We start from the raw sequence: 19,866 nt of genomic DNA, 5'->3' as shown, positions 1-19,866 counted from the left end.
CTGGATTTGCGTCTATATTTGTTTGGTTATTCAATTTTTTGCTTTGATCATGATTGTTTTGTGTTGGCACTCGGCAGTAGATATCCTGATTCGAGTATTAAGTCGGTTTAATCAATTTGTATGTGTAAGGCCATAGAGCCTAGCCACAATTTCAGTTGATGGATTCAGCTCTATGGACCATTTTGATTATTTGATTTCCTATTCACATAATATTTTTTTTTTGTACTTGGGGTAGATATCTTGGTGCGAATATGACTAGGTCTAATCAATTTCTATATGTGTGGCTGTAGAACCTCTGATGGATTAAGCTGGCTTTTGAGTCGATGTACTGTTTTGATTATCTGTCTCCTATTTTGATAAAGATTGTTTCGTATTGGCAGTAGTTATCTAAAGCCAATACAAGCTGGTCTAATCAATGTCTACATGTAAGGCCATAGAGCCTGCCCACGATTTTCTTTAATTGATTAAGCTGGCTTTTCCCTCTTATGTTCTGTGAGATTCAGAATGGCTGCTGTAAGATGCAGTAGCAACCTTCTGAAATTCTAAGGTGAGGCTGGTGCAATTCCAGTCCACTTCCGAGTGAGAAGCTTGGTCCATTCTTATTGTCCATCTTTTAATCAAGTTAATTTCTGAAGTTTCTCTCCAATGTGTGTACAGACTACTGGATCTAGTTATTTGCATGCCTATGCGGGCCCATTTTGGGTCAAGGCGACCTGGTGTGGTTGCCTTGCTTGGTGTCACCTTGGTTTTCGTTGCCCTCTATTGCCTTGCTTCGCCTTGCCTTGTTGCCTTCACAACCATGGTTATTTGATCCTATGTTTCTGTTGGCCGATCATCTCCTTTAGTTCTGCTTTGTTCTGCTACTTTTTAGTCATTTAAGAACCAATCTTTCATTGATTTACGAATAGTCTTTCAAGTTGACTTTGTGATTTTCTTGAGTTTTAAAACTGAAATTGCAACTCTGGTTGCCAGAACAGGCATTGGTTCTGGTTTGATTACATTTTGCTTTTTAAATTTGGTTTGACATTTATTCCTTAGTGGCCCTAGCTTCCAGTGTGGCTCTTATTTCAGCTTCAGGACCAGGTTGATAGTCTGTTGTTATTTCTGGGATCTTTTTGATATCACGATCATCCATTACTTGATGATCTTAGTATAAAAGGATTATGATTTCTTGATTTACAAGGAAAAAAATGATATATCATTTGGAAACCCTTAATGAAGTATCTGATCAGAAGATCTGGTCACTGACCTTTGAGTTAAAAATCTCCTGAAATGTGGTTTCTGAACCTACTTTTATTCTGGTTTATTTAATTGGATTTTAAACCTATAGAAAACTTCTGGAACCCATCAAATTGAATACACAATATGATTTTGGAACCTCTGTTCTAGATGTTTCAGGTTTAATGACTGGTGCAATTGATATAAGCAAAAGTTGGGGTATGTTTTAAACCATAAACTTCTGAAATGCAGACTATGGCTAACCTTATACTGTATTATGTGTGGAATTGTGAACCCTTTACCTTGTGATAGAGTCCTTGATTGCTAGGAGCTAGTATCCAAGATATAGAATGAAGTGGGGAGCTTAGAACACCATTTAGGCCATCAAGGAAGCAAAAATAAAAAAATGGGGAGTTTGGAACAAACCTTGCAAAAATCTTTTAAAATCCCTAAAGGAGGAGCAAAGAATGTGATGGAAGACAAAGGAGTCACTTGGATTGGGTGAAAAAGGGGTTGAAAGAAGAAAAAATCACAAAATCTGGGTGAGAAGTGTCGAAATCTCGCTGGCAGTACCTATGGAGTTCTCTGAAATCTTGCAGAATTCAATCGACTGTTGGGCATTTTGAAGCATACTCAAGTGGTTTGGTTTCGCCCTTTCTTGGTTGAAATTTCGACCAAGATGTGTAGAAACCTAGAATAAATATTTGGTCAAGGAGTTTCGTCTCGGTTTTAAAAAGAAATCGAAGACTATGATATAGGCAAGAGTACCTTTACAAGAATCTTGATCTCGGACAAAAGTACCCAATTATAAATAAATAAAAGAAATAAATAAAAATAAATACCCCATGGGCGTAGCACAAACCCTTGTATGAATATGTTCAAGTGATGCACTTCACTACAAGTGTCCAAGCTCCAAGCTCTCCTCCTTGAGTTCTACTTCCACCTTCTTTGTCAAAAGGGAATGAAACTCCAAAGGGGTTTTGGATTTTGGGAGACACAACGCTATACTAGAAGCACGTTAATGAGGGCCTATACAACAACAAGAACAACAAGAACAACAACAACTAACCTTGTCCCAACTAAATGGGGTTGGCTACATGGATTCTTGCCTTCCAATCAGTTCTATTTGAGGCCATTCTAGATACAAGGCCTAGGCGATGCATGTCCTTTGTCACCACTTTTCTTAAGGTTATCTTAGGTCTGCCTCTAGCTCTTCTAGTTCCTTTAATTTGGATTAAATCACTTCTCCGTATAAGGGCATTTATAGGCCTCCGTCGAACGTGTCCGCACCACCTCAAAACGGCTTTCTCGTAGCTTATCACTTATCGGAATGACTCTTAGACCAATTTTAATATGATCATTCCTTATCTTATCCTTCCTAGTTTTGTCACTCATCCATCTTAGGATCCTCATTTCTGCTACACTGAGTTTATCTATATGGTTCTTTTTAATAGCCCAACACTTTGCACTATACATCATAGCTGGTCGAACGATGGTCCTATAGAGTTTTTCTTTAAGTTTTAAAGGAATACGTCGATCACATTAGACCTCGGATGCAACTCTCCACTTCATCCATGCTCTTTTAATTCTTTGTTAAACATCATCTTCTATATCCCCTCATAAATTTTATTTATGATTGAACCAATGTACCTAAAAATCACTGTTGGGGACTCTTCTTAATCATAAAGTTTCACCACCTCATCATCTGCCCGATCATGACTAATAGATATTCTGTCTTCGTTCTACTTAGTTTAAAGTTTCTTGATTCCAAAGTTGCTCTCCATGATTCTAACTTAGTATTAATCCCTACTTGAGTCTCAACTATCAACACAATATCATCAGCAAAAAGCATACACCAAGGAACCTCGTCTTGAAGCAAAGCATGTCGGTTTTCAGTCTAGCATTCTTGTAGTTCAAGAGTGAATAAGGAAGTGCAAGGCTAACTGGCATTTGTTTGATGAGTTCATCGTTCTTTATGACCATTTGTCTTTAAGCTTCAGGCTAGTTAAAAAGAGCTGATAGGATGATGGAAGCAAGAAAATGCCTATGTCTTCGGTTAATGAGGGCCTATAATTGCTTTAATAGTTGTCCTAATGAGAGTCATTAAGACCCCTATTTATAGCCAAAAGATTAAAGTTGAGTTGGGTCCCAATGGATAGAAAACAATCATATTTTAGCACTGATATGCAATATAGCCGTCGAAAGCCACCTGGCCTGATGGTCAATTGTTGGTTGACTGTCAGCCTTGGCGGTTGACCAGAAGGCCTTTGTGGTTGAAACTGTGAAGCTTCTGTGATTGTGACAGTCGTCAGGCCATTTTGGGTGTCAGCCAATCGCCAACCATTGGCTTTTTTAAGGGCTTTTCAAAATTATTTCTGGGTTTTGGTTTTTGCCCCGTAAATTTACTCACACTCCCTTTTGTCCATGCTCTTAGTTCTTATAAAATTACAAACTTGAATTTTCATGCATTTACAAAGTGCCACTTGTCCTAGTCTAAATGCAGGGTCTTCTAGCTTGTTCTTGGTTCATTCTTGAGCTCTCAAGTTTTACTTGCATGTGTGTTGGTCCAATGTTGACTTCAATATCGTGAATGCTTTGATTTGGGTCTTTGTATATTTTTTGGACTGCTTCAGTGCAACATATGCTCTCAGATTGTGCATTTTGTCATGTATTGTTTATGCTTATCTTAATTACAAGAGTAACTGTTAGATTCTTTTTATGTGTTTGTGATCATCAAAACTTTGTGAGGCTAGTTAGAGTCATTTCTGTAACATTACTCTTCTCTTCACCCATATCATTAAATATAACAGCCTTCTTCCATAGTCTAAGAACAAATTCTGCCCAGAAAAGCTGTAGAAAAGGGTCCAGGAAAAGAGCAGAAAACTTGCAGATATGTAAAGGGTGAACCTGGTGCTGGAGGCTTCCAAAAGCGAAGTCTAGGAGGCAATTTTCCTATGCAGTCTTACCCTAGCAATTTGGCTGAGGCTGTTTCGATGCCTTGACCTGGGGGTTACAACTATGGTCCACCGACCGCTTCACCAAAGCCCACCCCTAGAAAATTTGCAGGTATGTTTTTCAGAAATAAAATCTGCCCAGAAAATGCAGAAACCGCCACCGACAGCTCTGCCCAGAAAAATTGAGGAAAGAAAGGTGCCCAGAAATTGTAGAAAAATCTATTCAGACAACAACCGATTCCCAAAAACTCACTGAGAGAGGCTACCTAAAAAGTCAGTTCAAGCTTGATGGATATCAGAGTCTTCAAACAACTAACTGATCATACCTTATAAACTAGTTCTCAATCTGAACCATGAACAAGTCTCTGAAAAGTCACACAAACAGCATTGGGTGCTGAACACCCTTTCAAACTAAATCAAATGGAAGCGTCAAACTGCTATGGATTATTCACCCGGGAATGAGATGAAGAACCGACAATGGGGAAGGAAAACAAGTAAAAACATCGGAAGCAAATGAAGAAGCAAATGAAGCTTGTTTCCAGTGGAGGGCCTAGGAAGATCATTGTATCAATTACCTCGATTGAAACTATAGACGTTCTTAGCAGCTTCTTATAACCAGTCCATTAACCAACTAATTTATAGTCCATAGTTGTCAAGGTGTCCGCCTAAGCATTGCCCAGGCGCCTTACCTCTTCTTTGGGTCAAGTTGCCTTGGCTCCTTGCTTGGTGCCACCTTGGTTTTTGTTGTCCTCTATCGCCTCACCTTGCCTTGTTGCGTTGATAACTATGACTTATACACTGGGCCAGTCATGCTAATTTAATACATGTAGCACTTTGAGCTATGACCCAATCAAACCTGGACGGACAAGATGTTGGATTAAATCGTACTGGTCTCTGCTGGGGGTTATTACTCATTTTTGTACTTGCTGTTTAATTTTCCAATATTTCTTCAATTAAGAGAAGAGAGATAATAGTAATAGTAGGAATTCTCCAATCCAATATGATAGGATGAAGAATAGGAAAGGGATGAAGACAAGAACAATGGATGCTGCCAGTCTTGAAGTTCAACCAGTATTTTTGAACTCCCGAGATCTATTCAATTCAATATTATAACTAAATAAAGGAACAAGAGGACAAAAATTACCCCTCTCCCAACCAATAGATCTCGATATCAGTGCTTGACGGCTGACGTTGATTAGCGTCAGGCCAATATCAAGATCCAAGGGGATCTTGATAATAATTTTGACAGATACAAGCAACAGCTTTCAGAGTGAAGTCCAGTAAGTTCGTGTTGCTGCTTTCTTTTTAAAATTTTGAAGATTCCCTTGAGTTCAAGTTCAAATCCAAGATGAATATTCAATCCTTTTTCATCTTTCTACATTCAAATAAGGATTCCTGCCTTAATAAGTTTAATCCATCCCAAACGAAAACAACCATCTCCTGGACAAAACACGAAACAAAACAGCCATCCCCCAGGCCCAGACCTCAAGAAGTTTGACCCAAATCATCACAAAAGAACCCATACATCTCCTGTATCATTCTCAAAACCATCACAGCCTCATCCAACGTCGCACCTTCTCAACCCAAATTTCCCAACCATCCTTTGGAAACATTCCCAAGACCCAAGTGCCAAAGCCCAAACCAACCATGCCAAAGACAAATACCCAATTGCGTGGAATTGATGCTATGCAGTATGCAGATGTAAAGTGCTGCAGTTTGGCTGTCAAAACATGCTTTAGGTGTAGGGGTATCTCCCTTCATTAGCACCATTAGATTTAAGATATCCCTACTGACGTAAGCAGGATTGACAACCATAGGGGCCTTCATCTTTTAGGCCCAAATTTAGCCCACAATCATGCAACACCAAGAGTAGGCCGAATGATGCTAGGGGTATTTTGTTTGTTCCCCATCCCCAGAAGGTAATTTTAATGTGGCCGATTTACCCTCTTTTGCAATCAGTTTCGCTACAGCACCCGCTGCTCTAGCTAATTGTCCACCCTTTCCGAGTGTGATTTCTATGTTATGTATGGCCATGCCTAAGGGCATATTGGTTGAAGTAGATTCTTCTTTTTGATCAATCAAAACCCCTTCCCAAACTGTACAAGCTTCTTCCAAAGCATACGACTTTCTAGATGTATATGATGATATCTAGACAGATGGATGCTATATGAATCGTATGATGAAGTACCACATGATCCAGAAGAATCAAGAATAATTTTAGGAGCAAGGATCTACTCTTTGTTTTTCGATTGGACAAGTGGTTAGAGTCCTTAGTTTTGTTAGGGGTCCCAATTGGAGAAGGGATCTCCTTAGTTGTACTCCACTTTCTACAAGAAGTCTAGATCTACTTTTTGTTTTGATTTTGAGTCTTGGTTAACAAGTTATTGAAGATTCTTTGTCTTAGTAGGAGTCCTAGTTGGAATCCAATTTTCAAGTAGGGTTCCTTCTAGAAGTTGTTTATTTTGCAAGTTGTATTTGGTTAGGAACTCTTACTTAAGAGTCCTTTCTAGTTAGAAAGTTAAGTGTTGTTGCATCAGGGCATTCTATTCCAAATTGGATTCGCTGAGAGTCCAAGTATGTTTTCTAATTAGAGTCAAGTTAGGGAGTCCTAATTGCATTCCTTCGATGTAATGAGGCTATAAAAGAGCCCCCACACCCTGTAAACAATTCAGATTTGAATGAATAAAAAAGAGATCAATGAAGGAAGACTTACAGTTGTAGGGAAGAGCCCACGACCTGGGTTTTTGAAGTTTTCTTATTTTTCTGCAATTTCAGATTATTTTCTTCTTCTCCAAAACTTGCAGCAGCCGTTGAAAACCTATTCAATGATCATCGACAACAGCCCCTTCCCTAATCAATTAAGTCCAATCCCCAAACCCCTAAAACCATAATCCTAATTCCCAAATCACCCTCTTTTATATTTTTCTAATTTTTTTTGGGATTTTCAGACTTTTTCAAGACCTACAATTCAAGATCAGATCTACGGCCATTTAACCGTTATATTTGTCCCTAACTTTAGGGGCATTATTCCCCTAACCGTAGTGACCTTCTCTCCTAATTTCAACCCAATCAAACCGAACCCTAACCCCAAGAGTCCTAAACTAACTTGGAAACCTACTTGTGGAATTAATTCTGAAATTTCAGAACAATAAAACAGATTAAATCTCTCAATTTCCAGCCCTAAGGCATCGTTTGTTTGCTAAATCTTTTAAAGTGGGGTGGGAAAAAAAAATCAACTTTTTCATGAAATCCCAAAGTATGGCTTGTTTGGTTGGATGGGGTGGAAAAGTTGACAGAAGTTGGCAGACAAACTTCTTTAAATTAAAGAATCTTGTTTGCTGATGTAGCATGCTATTTTTTCCCACTCCATCCATTTTCAAAATCCCACTAATATGTGGGACTTTGTGGAAAAGTGAGGGAAACAACAAAAGTGGGACCCACATGTGAAACTTTTTCTATAAAATCATTTTCTATCTTATTCCCTCACCCCACTATATATGGGTCCACATGTTTATTTTTCCATCCCTTTTTTTCCCACCCCATTCTGCAAACAAATGGTGCCCAAGTCAACCTAACCTAATCCTAGAAACTCTAATCTCCAAGATCCTGGACTTATAATTAATTCTGAAAATAAACTCTGTTAAAAAACCAGAATTCTCTTCTTTACTTTCCAATCCTAGTTCAACCTGGCTGAACCTTAGCACCCTACCCTATCAACCCAATACTAACCCTAGATCCCTAGAAAATCCTAGCCACAAGAGTTGGAAGCAAAACTCCCACTACCGCAGGGTGTATTAGCCCTAACAGCTGCTGCCCACTGGACAATTACCTTCAAACCTTACCAAACAGCAGGGTTTTAACCCCTATTCTACTGCTGGTTCACTTGAGAGGATCCTGAAGACTGGTCCAGACCCTGGGTTACATCACCTACACCAGCACTTAGAATAATGGACATCGAATAGGGTATTATTGCAAGGACCAACCAGGTTTCAGATTTTTGATCCATGAGAAGTCAGATTCTAGGATTTGCCAGTCAACCTCAAGAAAAACCACTGTGAATGTCTGAGAATCTGTCGCCTTTTGTCTGATTTCGGAATTGAGGTGATTCTTACGTTAGATTCCAAAGGCAGGGTGGAGGAATTCACCCAAACCTGACTTTTTCCCTTTGAGGGAGCCCCTGAATCCTCAATTGATGTTATGTTCACATGTGGCCAAAGTGTATTTATATCAGCCAAGCAGTTGAAAAACCTTGGGAGTGGAATGTTATTAATTTACTTTTTGATGGGTAGCTCATTTTATCCATTGAATCTTTAAGCTTTTGATTCAGAATCGCGTGCAGAGCTTCCTGTTCTTGATTCAGACCAGTCCAGCTGGTTTATGTGGTAATTTGTTAGTCAGCTTCACCCATGTGTCCATTGAAATTGTCTTCAGAACATTGCATTTGATACCACAGAATGAGGTCTCACTGTTTGTATATTCTTTTCCTACTTTCTGATAAAATTGGGAAAATCCAAATGTTGCTTTTGCGTTAGTGGTGCTTTTAATCACTTCAGAACCTGACATTTTGTTGATACATGACTTGGTCTATGTGCTAAAAAGCATGGTTCAAGATCTCGATCTTGAGGCCCATCTTGCCAACTTAAAAAAGAGAATCAGCTTGAGATCTTGATGAGATCTTGCCGAGTTGGGGGATTTTTCTTTCCCAACTCAAGGGGTATTAGGGGTCATTTAGGTCTGAAACTTGTTGTCCTTCCTATTCTGGCCCTTTTGAACATACTGGTGACAACAGTTTTAGGAAGAAAATAGTGTAAGTGTGAGTCTCACTTCGGACCCAAAATGGAAAACTGCTAGGCTGAAGTCAAACCTTAAATTGCCTATTGTACACTTCATATTCTCATACAATAATGCCCAATGTTGAAAATTCAAAAGAGTCTAATACAACAAACATCTTCATAGTTCAAATCACAAAGTTCAGATGAGAATCTAGTCATCGAAGTTACAGTTTGAGAGTTGAGAGTTGAGATTCTATGTGCTATAAGAGAATTGTCTCGTCTCACACATCATCTTGTCTCACTAAACGTAAAAAGAGATATCTTGCGAGATCTTGAGAGTTCTCTGACCATGCTAAAAAGTTCTCTGCACAGATTTGATTTTTTTCGTTGACAACATTCAGCTCTAATGATCTGATAAACGACTCAATATTACTACTATGCCATTTTTCTTAATCAGGTTTTCATTTTCCTCTGGCAGTTATGAAAATTTGGGCAAACCTTGAGCCCCCTGCCTGGTCTCTCTTTGGGCTGAAATTTTACCAGTAAGATGGGTGTCACATTTTTGGTCATATGTAGCAGGCCTCAGAATGGTCTGCTATGGTGGGCTTTCACGGAAGAGGATTTGAAGATAGGAAGAGGATGAAGAGAGAAATCCATAGGAGGAAGAGGAAGAAAGCGCTCACAGTAACACACCAACCACATATACTTTCACCAACAAATTTGTGTATTTTTCAAACCAAAATCTAACTTACTCGTATGTAGAAAAGCTGAATCAATTAAAGGCTATTAAAACTGAAATAATTTATTTAAACGACCTTATTTGACTGGCTCTTTCTGGGGTTGGACTGAAATCGATCTAACTAGTCTATCTATCTTGCATCAAATGTCTTGGTGTTGAGAAAAACTTGCCCATGAGTTTTTTTAAAACTTGCCCTTTCCACCTTTGCATTCTAATACAAGCTATTTAAATGAAATAAAAGCACAGATCCTGGTTGAAAACTTGTAATATGGAATTGAAAATCATAGTTCAAACCAAAATATAACTCAGTCCTACATACGAGAGATAAATAGAACAATTAAGGGGCCAAAATCGAAGCTGAAATAGTTTATTTAATCAAGTCCCAACTCTTGTTGGACCAAACCCCTAGTCCGGTTCTTTTTGGGATTGGACCAAAATCGATGGACCTATCTATTGACTGCATCAACATGGAGCTGCACATTACCTCCATTTGGAAGATCTTGAAAGGTAAAATGCCACAGGGCAGTAACTACTAATGCTTCTCATAAAGTTAGAGTCTGTGATCCAAAAATATAATGGGTTATGATATTGTGAGTCAAAATTCCCACATAATACTACATGTTTCTGAAGGAGACACTAATCGTTCAGTCCTTAAGGGCCTGTTTGGTTACATGAGTCTGGAGATTTCAAATATCTAGAGATTTCAAATTTATAGACTTCAAATCTATGGAGTCATAATTTATAAAATTAAGTGTTTGGTTGTGGAATGAAATCTGTGGATTCATCCTAAAAAACTATTTGATCGACGTAATTTTTGTGAATGTGCAAATGTATAGCTTTTTTGAAATCTCTGGATTTCACCCCTTACCCATAAATCTACAGATTCACGTTTTTAGTGTAAAAAGGTGAATCTATAGAATTCATGAATCTAGAGATTTTTACAACCAAACGGGTATAATTCTCAAATTCATGAATCCAGAGATTTGAAATCTCTAGATTCATGTAACCAAACAGGCCCTAACGTGATGTGGATGGGGAAATTGTCTTAATGTCATTATCTACTTTTGGCTTATGCTTGGTTAGTTTGGATCAAATGTATAAAGCTTTGATTTGTTGGTTTGTCATTATGCTATTTAAGTGTCAAACATTGTGCAATTATGTGTTCAAAGTCTGGTATTTGTGAGAATGCATCTTTCATGATAACAGAATGATGGCTATAGGATGATTCAACTTCCCTCCATGTCTAATAGTCATTTTCTGTAATTGTGTTCCTGAAAATTTGCACATAACTGTTTCTGGTCTTTGTTGATGACTGCTATAGATATTTTTGGGCATTTGACAGTGAAGCTTTTGAATTTAACAAGAACTGGCCCCAGTGCAAGTCGTTTGCATTTTCTTAGCTGTAGATTTTGGTTTCATTGACAGGAAAGATAATGCTGCTGACTGGTGTGGTCAGAACCATTGCAACAATAACAAGGACGACATGCATAACCTGAAAGCAGGACAGAGTGCAGACAACGATGATGCTGGCAATCATTTATTCAAGTCACCCATGTTTCAAAAGGGTGTCCTAAGGACTAATTGCATCGACTGCTTGGACCGCACAAATGTTGCCCAGTATGCTTATGGTTTGGCTGCTTTTGGGCATCAACTTCATGCCTTGGGGTTGATTGACGTACCGAAAATAGATTTGGATGACCCTTTAGCTGATGATTTGATGAGTTTTTATGAGAGAATGGGTGACACTCTTGCACTTCAATATGGTGGGTCTGCTGCTCACAACAAGGTAATTTCTGGAGGTTGTATTTCATTAATAATTTCAGTTTGTTTTGTTTTCATGTCTAAAAATATTTCAAGCCAGGATTCAGTGCCTGAGTTGCCGACCCCATTTAGTTGGACTATGCATGTTGTTGTTGATTCAGTGCCTGGGTTGCTGCCTTTCTAAGCCAGAGTAAACCCAAATGATAATTGTATCAGTATTTTCTTTTTTGCATTCTATTTGGTAACAGAAGAATTAGGAAATTCATAAGTACATTGAACTTTTCTTTCTTTTAGATGGCTATCACACCAGAGTCTGGCATGAAGGATCTTAATTTATAGATGCCGGTTTAACTAACAACCAACTCTACAGGAGGAATGATACACTGATGTGCAGAATCTTCAGGGACAGATTACCCAGTGAAATAAGCAGTAAATAAAGATAAGAAATATAATAAGATAGAATCGGTTGAGTTTTTCACTTCTGTTGGACCTCTTATCCTGACCCCGTAGGCGTCTCACCCCTCATCTGGATGGTTTCAGAAACTAAATCTCTCTTTCTTTCTATTCATTGGCTGTATTCAGCCCTGTGCTTTATTTGTAGAATCAATTACAACCTAAAGCAAATGCGCCAAGCTTGATATTTTCCGGCTGGTCATTTATCCCCTAGAAAAATTCTCCACCCAAGCTGTTGGGTCCCACTAGAGATCTACTAGTTGGCTCCTACTGCAAGGTAGAAATTACTCCAGCAAATATTTCATGCAACTGCCAGCTGATATCCTGAATTATCTCCTCCATGTGAGCTGGGCATGGGCCTACTTAGGCTGCTAATTTCTCTTGAAGTGCATCTGATGTAACCAGCCTTAGGCAGCCTCCAAAGGAGGCCCAAGCCCATCTGGGAGCAAGAGACCACCCAGGAGAGCCGGATTTGTCCAGGGGTAGAACAATCATTTTCCTACATTTGGTTGACCAATTCCAGTTTCATTTAAGGAAATTAATTCTTGTTTTATTTTCTATTTTGGAGACCTAGTTTTTCAGTTACTGTTGGTTTTTTGATTGTTAGTTGGATTGTTAGTAGGTGAGGATAGGATTCCCTAATTTTAGGAAACTTATCTTAAAAGGAGTTCTATTTTAGTATGTAATTGGATCCCAATTTGGTAGGGATTCATTGGTTGAGTCTAGGATGGTCAGTGGAGGCTATAAATAGCCTAGTTACTCATGCAATTTTTCGGTCTTGATTAATGAATTGATTTGAGTTGAAGATTGGCTTGTGAAGTCGTGGGATTCCCCTTGGGACCCTGTGGCTGGGTTGGAGTGTACTTATTATTCAGTTTTGAGTTTCCATTGTCTTCTTCAAGCAACCACTTGCAGATTCCAGCAAGTTCATCATCCACAAGTAAGTTTGAAAGCCTTCCAACCCTTCCCCTACATCTCCAACCATTCCACACCCCATCCCCTAGCCTCTTCCCCTTCTTCCCCTTTTCCAGTGATACCAGGTCCTAGGCTCCTAGCCACAATAGGATTCCCTAATTCCCTGACCTAAAACCTATCATTCTACCCTCCCTAGAATTAATTCTGTAAACCCATTCCTAATCTTAAATTCTCCAAAGCAGCCCCAAATTTTGGTTTACGGAATTTCTGCACTTCATCTTCTTCCTTGAAGTTCCAGAATTTCAGAATCTGAAATTTCTCAGGTCCTACCCATCAGATCTGGTCCTGGTTGAAGAAACATCAATAGGAAACAGTTCTGAATATTAAAACCAGCAGCCCTATCCCTTTCCCCCTCCCAACTGAAACCCTAAATTTGCCCAAAAATCCAAAGTTCAGATTTGAATTTTGAAATTCAACAAAATTCAGACCTCTTTTTCCAAACCCAGCAGCCTTATAAACCCTTAGCCAAAGCCTTTGGAACACCAAATTGAGTGCTGGTTCCATTCTAGATGATCCTGATTATCTAACCCTAAACCTAGGTTTATAACAGCATCTCCATGCAATTGACTTGAATTGGCCGCACAATATCTGGAAAATTATTCTCCCATTAGTCAGCAATATTAATCTTGTCTTTTGACAAAATCAATGGCTGAATGTTACTCAAATTATGGGTCAGGTGTATGCTCAAATTTAGGACCTGATCTACATCAGGTCTACTGGGTTCGAACTATTTCGGAGAGTTCTCATCTCACATCCACTGCAATTCTTTTCACGTGCATGCTTATAGCACCGATAGTTGAAAGTCTCCCTTCCTACCTAGCAATGGTGGTGTAAGTGCTCTTTCAACCGATTTTAACTATGAATGTGCTTCTAGCACAATGGTGGCAACCTTATAGGTAGAGTAAGTCCAAGGAGGTTTTGGGTTTGAACCTCCATCCCTACACACCTTCCCCCTCCCCCCGGGCCTGTGGTCCCCTGGTTGTTATGACTTGTTTGATATGACCCAAAAATAAATGATTTTAATTGAATCACCAGATAAATAGCAGGAAATAATGAAAATAACACACATTCCGAATTTTTATGGATAGTATCAAGTCAAAGCTTCCCTTGTCCTACTTTGAAGTTTAGTATTCTTATTTAAAATCAGCATGTCTTACTTGGAGATATATATCCATTTAAATCTCTACCCTTTCAACCTTTTAAGATTTAAGATTTAATTGAGTACTTGTAACAAATTTCTAATCAACCCTTGTGAACTCCAATTTTAGCCCTGATCTTCATTTATGCGATTACAAAACTGTAAAATCTTCACCCAAACTTCCAAAGAATTGAACTTCTATCGTACTGTTAATTAATATGGTATTTCAAAAGCATGGCCCTCATCACTGTCATCTACAAGACTACAACAAAAGAAAAAAAGTCAGTTTTATCCCAACTACATGGCGCTGGCTACATGGGAACTTGCTATGATAAAAAGTTTGATTAAAGTGGGAAAAAAGAAAGGCAAAAAGAAGAAGAGAAGATTACACATCTCAGGATCATTCTAACAAGAAGGGATCAGCAATGTGGATCTTTGCACTATAATCATCTCTACTCAAGATCATGCTTGAAACAAGGCTCATATCTTTCTTCACCACTTCTCCCAAAGTCATTTACTCATTTCAAGCCTGTCCTTTGCACTTTTAACACGTTAAATCTGGATTCAATCACTCCTCCGAAGTGTTGCATCTGAAGGTTTCCATTGAACATGGTTATACCACCTCAGACGACGACTCACACATAGCTTTTATCTTTTCTTTTTTTGATGAATAAAGAAATATATTAAACGGCAAAGCGAAATTAAAATACAGGAGAGAACAACCTTCACGCAGGAGGCCGAATAGGAGAACTAAGACCCCAAAATACAACGATGAGCCTGTTCCTTGGGGTATCTACAGCTGGGGGATGGGGAATAGAAATAATTCTCCCAGAAACATAGAAACAGATGGCTTTCCATAACATATCTAGTGAATGGGATTTGGAGATCCATCGTCTGAGATTGCTCTCCCACCACAGGTGGTGGATTATGGCACTAAAAACTAGCTTACCAATCCGATTGCAAATGGAGGAACCAAAATATTTTCTCAAAATCCAAGACCAATCTCGAGAAAAACCAAGAGAACGCCTCGAACGGGGCCAAATGGTAGCAAGGGCTCTATACCAAAGGGAGTGGGAGAAGGGACAGGTGAAGAAGAGGTGGTCGAGGTTCTTTGAACCATTCCAACAAAGGGTGCAGTTTGGGCTAACTGGGATATGACAGCTAATGAGGAAAGATTGGGTGGGGAGGGCAAGGTTTAGAGCTCTTCAAAGGGTGAGAGAGTGGCGGGGAATGTGACATTTAAACCAAAGCAAGGGAGGCCAAGGAATCGGGGGGAGGGTGAGCGGATCAAGTTCCAAGCTGAGGCGGTGGAAAAGGGAACAGGGGTAACTCTCAAATCAGCTCTAATTTGTTCATTCCTTATATATTATCCTTTCTAATTTTGCCATACATCAACCTTAAACGTCCTCATCTTAGTATATATCTATATGGTGCTTCTAAATGATCATCATCTTGCACCATACTTCATTGCTTGTCATGACAGTCCTTATACATTCTCTTTTAAGCTTTAATGGAATATGTCGATCACATAAAACTCTAGATACATCTCTCTATTTTATCCATCCTATATCAATCCTCCCGCCGACATCTGCCTATATATATATAAGCAGCTATGGTCCAAGTCACAACCCGCGTGATTATTCCTTAATCCTTCCTTATATATCATCCTTTCTAATTTTGCCATACATCAACCTTAACATCCTCATCTTAGTATATATCTATATGGCGCTTCTAAATGATCATCATCTTGCACCATACTTCATAGCTGGTCATGACAGTCTTTATACATTCTCTTTTAAGCTTTAATGGAATATGTCGATCATATATAAATCTAGATACATCTCTCTATTTTATCCATCCTAGATCAATCCTCCTGCTGACATCTGCCTATATATATAAGCAGCTATGGTCCCAGTCACAATCCGCCATCAGGAAAACCTGATCCATACTTTGCCATGAGGCCCAGCCTAAGCAACGAGTTGGCGTAGACCCTTGACAAAGGTCAACTCGTAGCCCAAATGATGGTCTTAGTCAAAGTTGAACTTTTGTATTTTATTATTATTGAAAATATGTTATGGAAGGCAGGCAACTAGTTAGTTGGTGGGAGTTTTGTCGATAAAAGACGACCCATTTTCAAAGGGGAGTCCCTTTGTTAAAGGTGAGTTAGGTGGTAGTTGAGTAACTTCTATGGACTTTGTAATAGTTTGTCGCCTGGTGGGTTACCCTATAAATAAGATGAGCTCAAGAAACACTACTGAGAATTTTCTAAGCCTTTTCTCTTATGAGACTACCTGTGAGTGTATCAAGTGTGCCTAAGTGAGACTCCTATGGTGAGGCAACTATGGGACTCTTGGCTGCTTCTGTCTATCCCCTTCATCTCCTCGTATCTGTCATTCGCTTGTCTATCATTGTCAAGTTTGTCAAGAAATCAGCAAGCATGCGAGTTCTCCTCATCCCACTTCAACAACTTTCTTTCCTTCCCTACTTCCTACAATTTGGTTTCTCTATATCCTTCACTATACCACATTCAATCTAGGCTGTCTCACTTGCAGGTTTGCACTAGATTGAGCCTAAATATCTAAAGTAACCACTTTATGAGATCTCCTTCTCATCAATATCCACTACCTCATTTACCATTCTAGTGTGGCTAAAAATTCAACATGTATTCTGTCTTTGTTTTGCTTATCTTAAGACCTTTTGACTCCAAGGTTGATCTCCACAACTCTAATTTGCCGTTAATCCTTGCCTTGTCCCATCTACTAGAGGCCTAGACCAATATCATCTGCAACTTCATCTTATATCTGGTAAAATCATCCATGTTTCCCACAAAAAAACAAGGGCTTAAGCCTAGCTATTGTTGTAATCCGATTGTAATTGTAATTCACTACCTTGACTCGTCATAATGCTTATGCTAGTCATTACACTAATACATCTCTAATGATGTCCACATATCTATATGACGCCATTCTGTTCTCCAGTATTTGCCAGATTAACTCTCTAGGAGGTGTGTTGTCTCTTTAAACCAAGGATCAAGGTCTTTGTTTCAAGGATGTTTCAATGAGCCGTAAACTGAGATATGGCCAGAATGCATGGGAACCAGAGATTTTTTGAGTAAAACTTAACATGTGATGGGCTGCTCAAAACTGATCAAAAAAGCATCAAACTGGATGAAACTATTTAAACTTTTCATTATTAATTGAAACCACTAAAATGAATTGGTCGAGAATTGGTCATACTTTGCTATTTATTGGTCGAAACCATCGATTTTTCTTGAAATGTTGTCGAAACTTGATGAAACCTGTTGAAACAAGGGACTTTTAAAATTGATCTATCTATTGTTTCGTCTCAGTCTCTTGGGAAACTGAGATTTAACTAAATTTCGGCTCATCTAGATTGAAACTTGAACCATGCTTCTAACTAATTTGGCTTATCAATACGTGTTGCCTCAATTATTTGGCTTCATCCCCCCCCCCTCTTCTAGCCTCCTGGCACACATCCATGGGTTCCTGATGTATAAAATGGCATGTACAGTTATTCCCTGCATCTTTCTCAGCATCAACTTCGTGTTTTATAGTGTTTGGCTTGATGCTTATAAGATCCTTCTTTTTGATGCTTAATAATCAATATCTCCTAGGTATTCACTGTATTTCATGTTCAGTTACTGAGTTCTATTCTTTTGAAAATCAATTTGTGATTGTCTTCCTGCAAATAGACTAACGATAAGGCTGTCTTTAGTTGGATAGAAAAGAAAAGAGAATGTAGCTTTCTGGCTGTTTGTTTGGGTATAGAAGAGAAAAGAAAATAAAATGTGAGACTGGAAATTGCAAAATCCCCACTGTTATCACCATTTCTCATTGATTTCAATATACAATTACTATAAAAGAGAAGCAATAGTAAGAGTGATGGGGCAGACATAAGACAGATTTTTGTGAACGCCAAACTTGGAGTCACTAATGCCTTTGTCTGATGTGCAAGTAGAAGATGTGCTGCTTGGGAAACGTTACAAATGGTTGAAGCCATTACTTATGTGCTTGAGAACAGATGTGGTTGTTGGGAGGGCCCTCTAGAGACTGGATATTGTTTTGTTTTAAGTTGAGAATTGGTCTATCATCTTTAGTGGTTAGGGGTTTTGAAATGGAAGGCAATAAAGACAAAAGCGGAAGGTGGAGATTTTGATTCAAAACTTGAAAAACCCGAGTATGCTAGAGAGAATTTGATCCCATTTGGGTTACCAGAGAATAGGAGAAGTGGGTTTTGCATGCAGCATGGTAACAGAGACAAGGCTGTAATCGGATGGGGTACAAAAGCTCTCATCTGACCCTGTTGTCTTATTCAGAACCTGTGAACCACCTCTATTCACTAATAGCAATTGTGAACTTGTCCCGAGTGATGCATTAGCGTAAAACCTTGTTTGAGAGGAGACGTGGCTAAGCCACTTGAAAGTGAAGAACAGGGCAGAGCTGCTGCACTTGAGGAGTGGGGGAGTTATCGTCATAAATTGTTGAAAGAGAAAGGAGAAAGCATATCCGTTCTTTTTTTCCCTGCTTTTGGCAGGGTTTATAGTTTCTAATTCTCCAATGAATATGAAGATCAATAGCCTCTTATAGGGTGAAGTGCTTGAGTGTGGAGGCACCGCTTGTGTAACTCATAGGTAAGATGAGGGAAGCTGCTACCCGCGATGTAGCAGGCTGTCATTCACAACAGAGGCAATGGTGTTATTGGCGGAGGAGACACCTGGAAATGAAGCTGGATGATTGTTACAATATTGACAAAACCAAGATTTATCTTGCACAGATGTATTCTCATGCCTGTTGGATGAGAGAATCGTATTTTGATGGCGAGAAAAAAGTGCACTTATTACAATACAAATTTCAACTTTGAAGGGAGATCTTCAGAGACAGTTTGCAACCAAATGTAGGGCAAGGAAAGGCAAGAGAATTGTAGGCTTTTTACAGTTTCTGTTTTTCTCTCTGCGACCAAACACACCATAAGATGATTTTGTAGGCAACTTTTCGTTTCTAGTTCCCAATTATACTTGTAGCATATGTCAATCCTTCTGCATTGTGTTAAAATTTGGGTTTTACAATGCTAAACAGATATTCTCTCAAAGAAGAGGTCAATGGAAGGCAGCAACTCAATCCCAGGAATTCCTCAGAACTCTTCAACGATACTATAACAATGCCTACATGGATGCTGAGAAGCAAGACGCAATAAATGTGTAAGTGCCAGTTTCTTGATTCAATTATGCTGATCCTTGACAGAACACTTTTCAATCACAATGCAATGTGCAAAGTGTACTGTTTGGTTTATTAACTGAAAACTTTGATTAATCTCAACTGGAAGTTTTCACATTCAGTTATTTCCTTATGGAGGCCATTAATATGAACTGCTAACTTATTGTTTTTATTTTCTGCCCTTGGCTTTACTAACAAGCAGGTTCCTGGGGCACTTCCAACCACAAGAGGGTAAACCTGCACTTTGGGAACTAGTTTCGGATCAGCATTACAATGTTGGGAGGCATGGAAATCCATCTGGGGATGAAAAAGCAAGGTAATGCATGATATGACCATTGTTTCCGAATATGCGCAATCATTAAATCTGCAATTTTATCTTTGAAATGTTGAGAATATGATGCACAATGTAGGATTGATAATATATGCCTTTATGCTGTGGTGTTTTCTGCCCCCAAAAAAAAAAACTTTGGTATTTCAAGGCACTTTTTCGGTGTGTCTTGTCGAGTTGTGTGTGCAAGGTCATTGAGGTAAGATATTTTCCGTAAATTTTGGATTATTTTGTAGGGAAAAAGAATACTACCTTGGGATTCCAGTGCACTGCCTCTGTGTCCAGACATGGGCT

The 19,866-nt window shown here is 38.9% G+C and overlaps 1 protein-coding gene across 2 annotated transcripts in view; it reads left to right on the top strand.

Moving 5' to 3' along the window:
* Positions 1-19,866, top strand: part of LOC149012007 (phosphoinositide phosphatase SAC4-like) — a 58,074-nt gene that overhangs the window by 10,586 nt on the left and 27,622 nt on the right. For both annotated transcript variants that reach the window (XM_089163410.1, XM_089163408.1), the window contains exons 10-12: positions 11,109-11,469; positions 19,107-19,228; positions 19,447-19,560. In XM_089163410.1, coding sequence (XP_089019536.1) covers positions 11,109-11,469; positions 19,107-19,228; positions 19,447-19,560 — 597 coding nt within the window. The remainder of the gene's footprint in view (positions 1-11,108; positions 11,470-19,106; positions 19,229-19,446; positions 19,561-19,866) is intronic.

Source organism: Hakea prostrata, chromosome 7 (genome assembly GCF_041222555.1).
Source record: "Hakea prostrata isolate BN-2017 chromosome 7, UWA_Hpros_2, whole genome shotgun sequence".
Taxonomy (NCBI): Eukaryota; Viridiplantae; Streptophyta; class Magnoliopsida; order Proteales; family Proteaceae; genus Hakea; species Hakea prostrata.
Note: the sequence above shows the minus strand (reverse complement) of the source record. Positions and strands in the feature narration are given on the sequence as shown.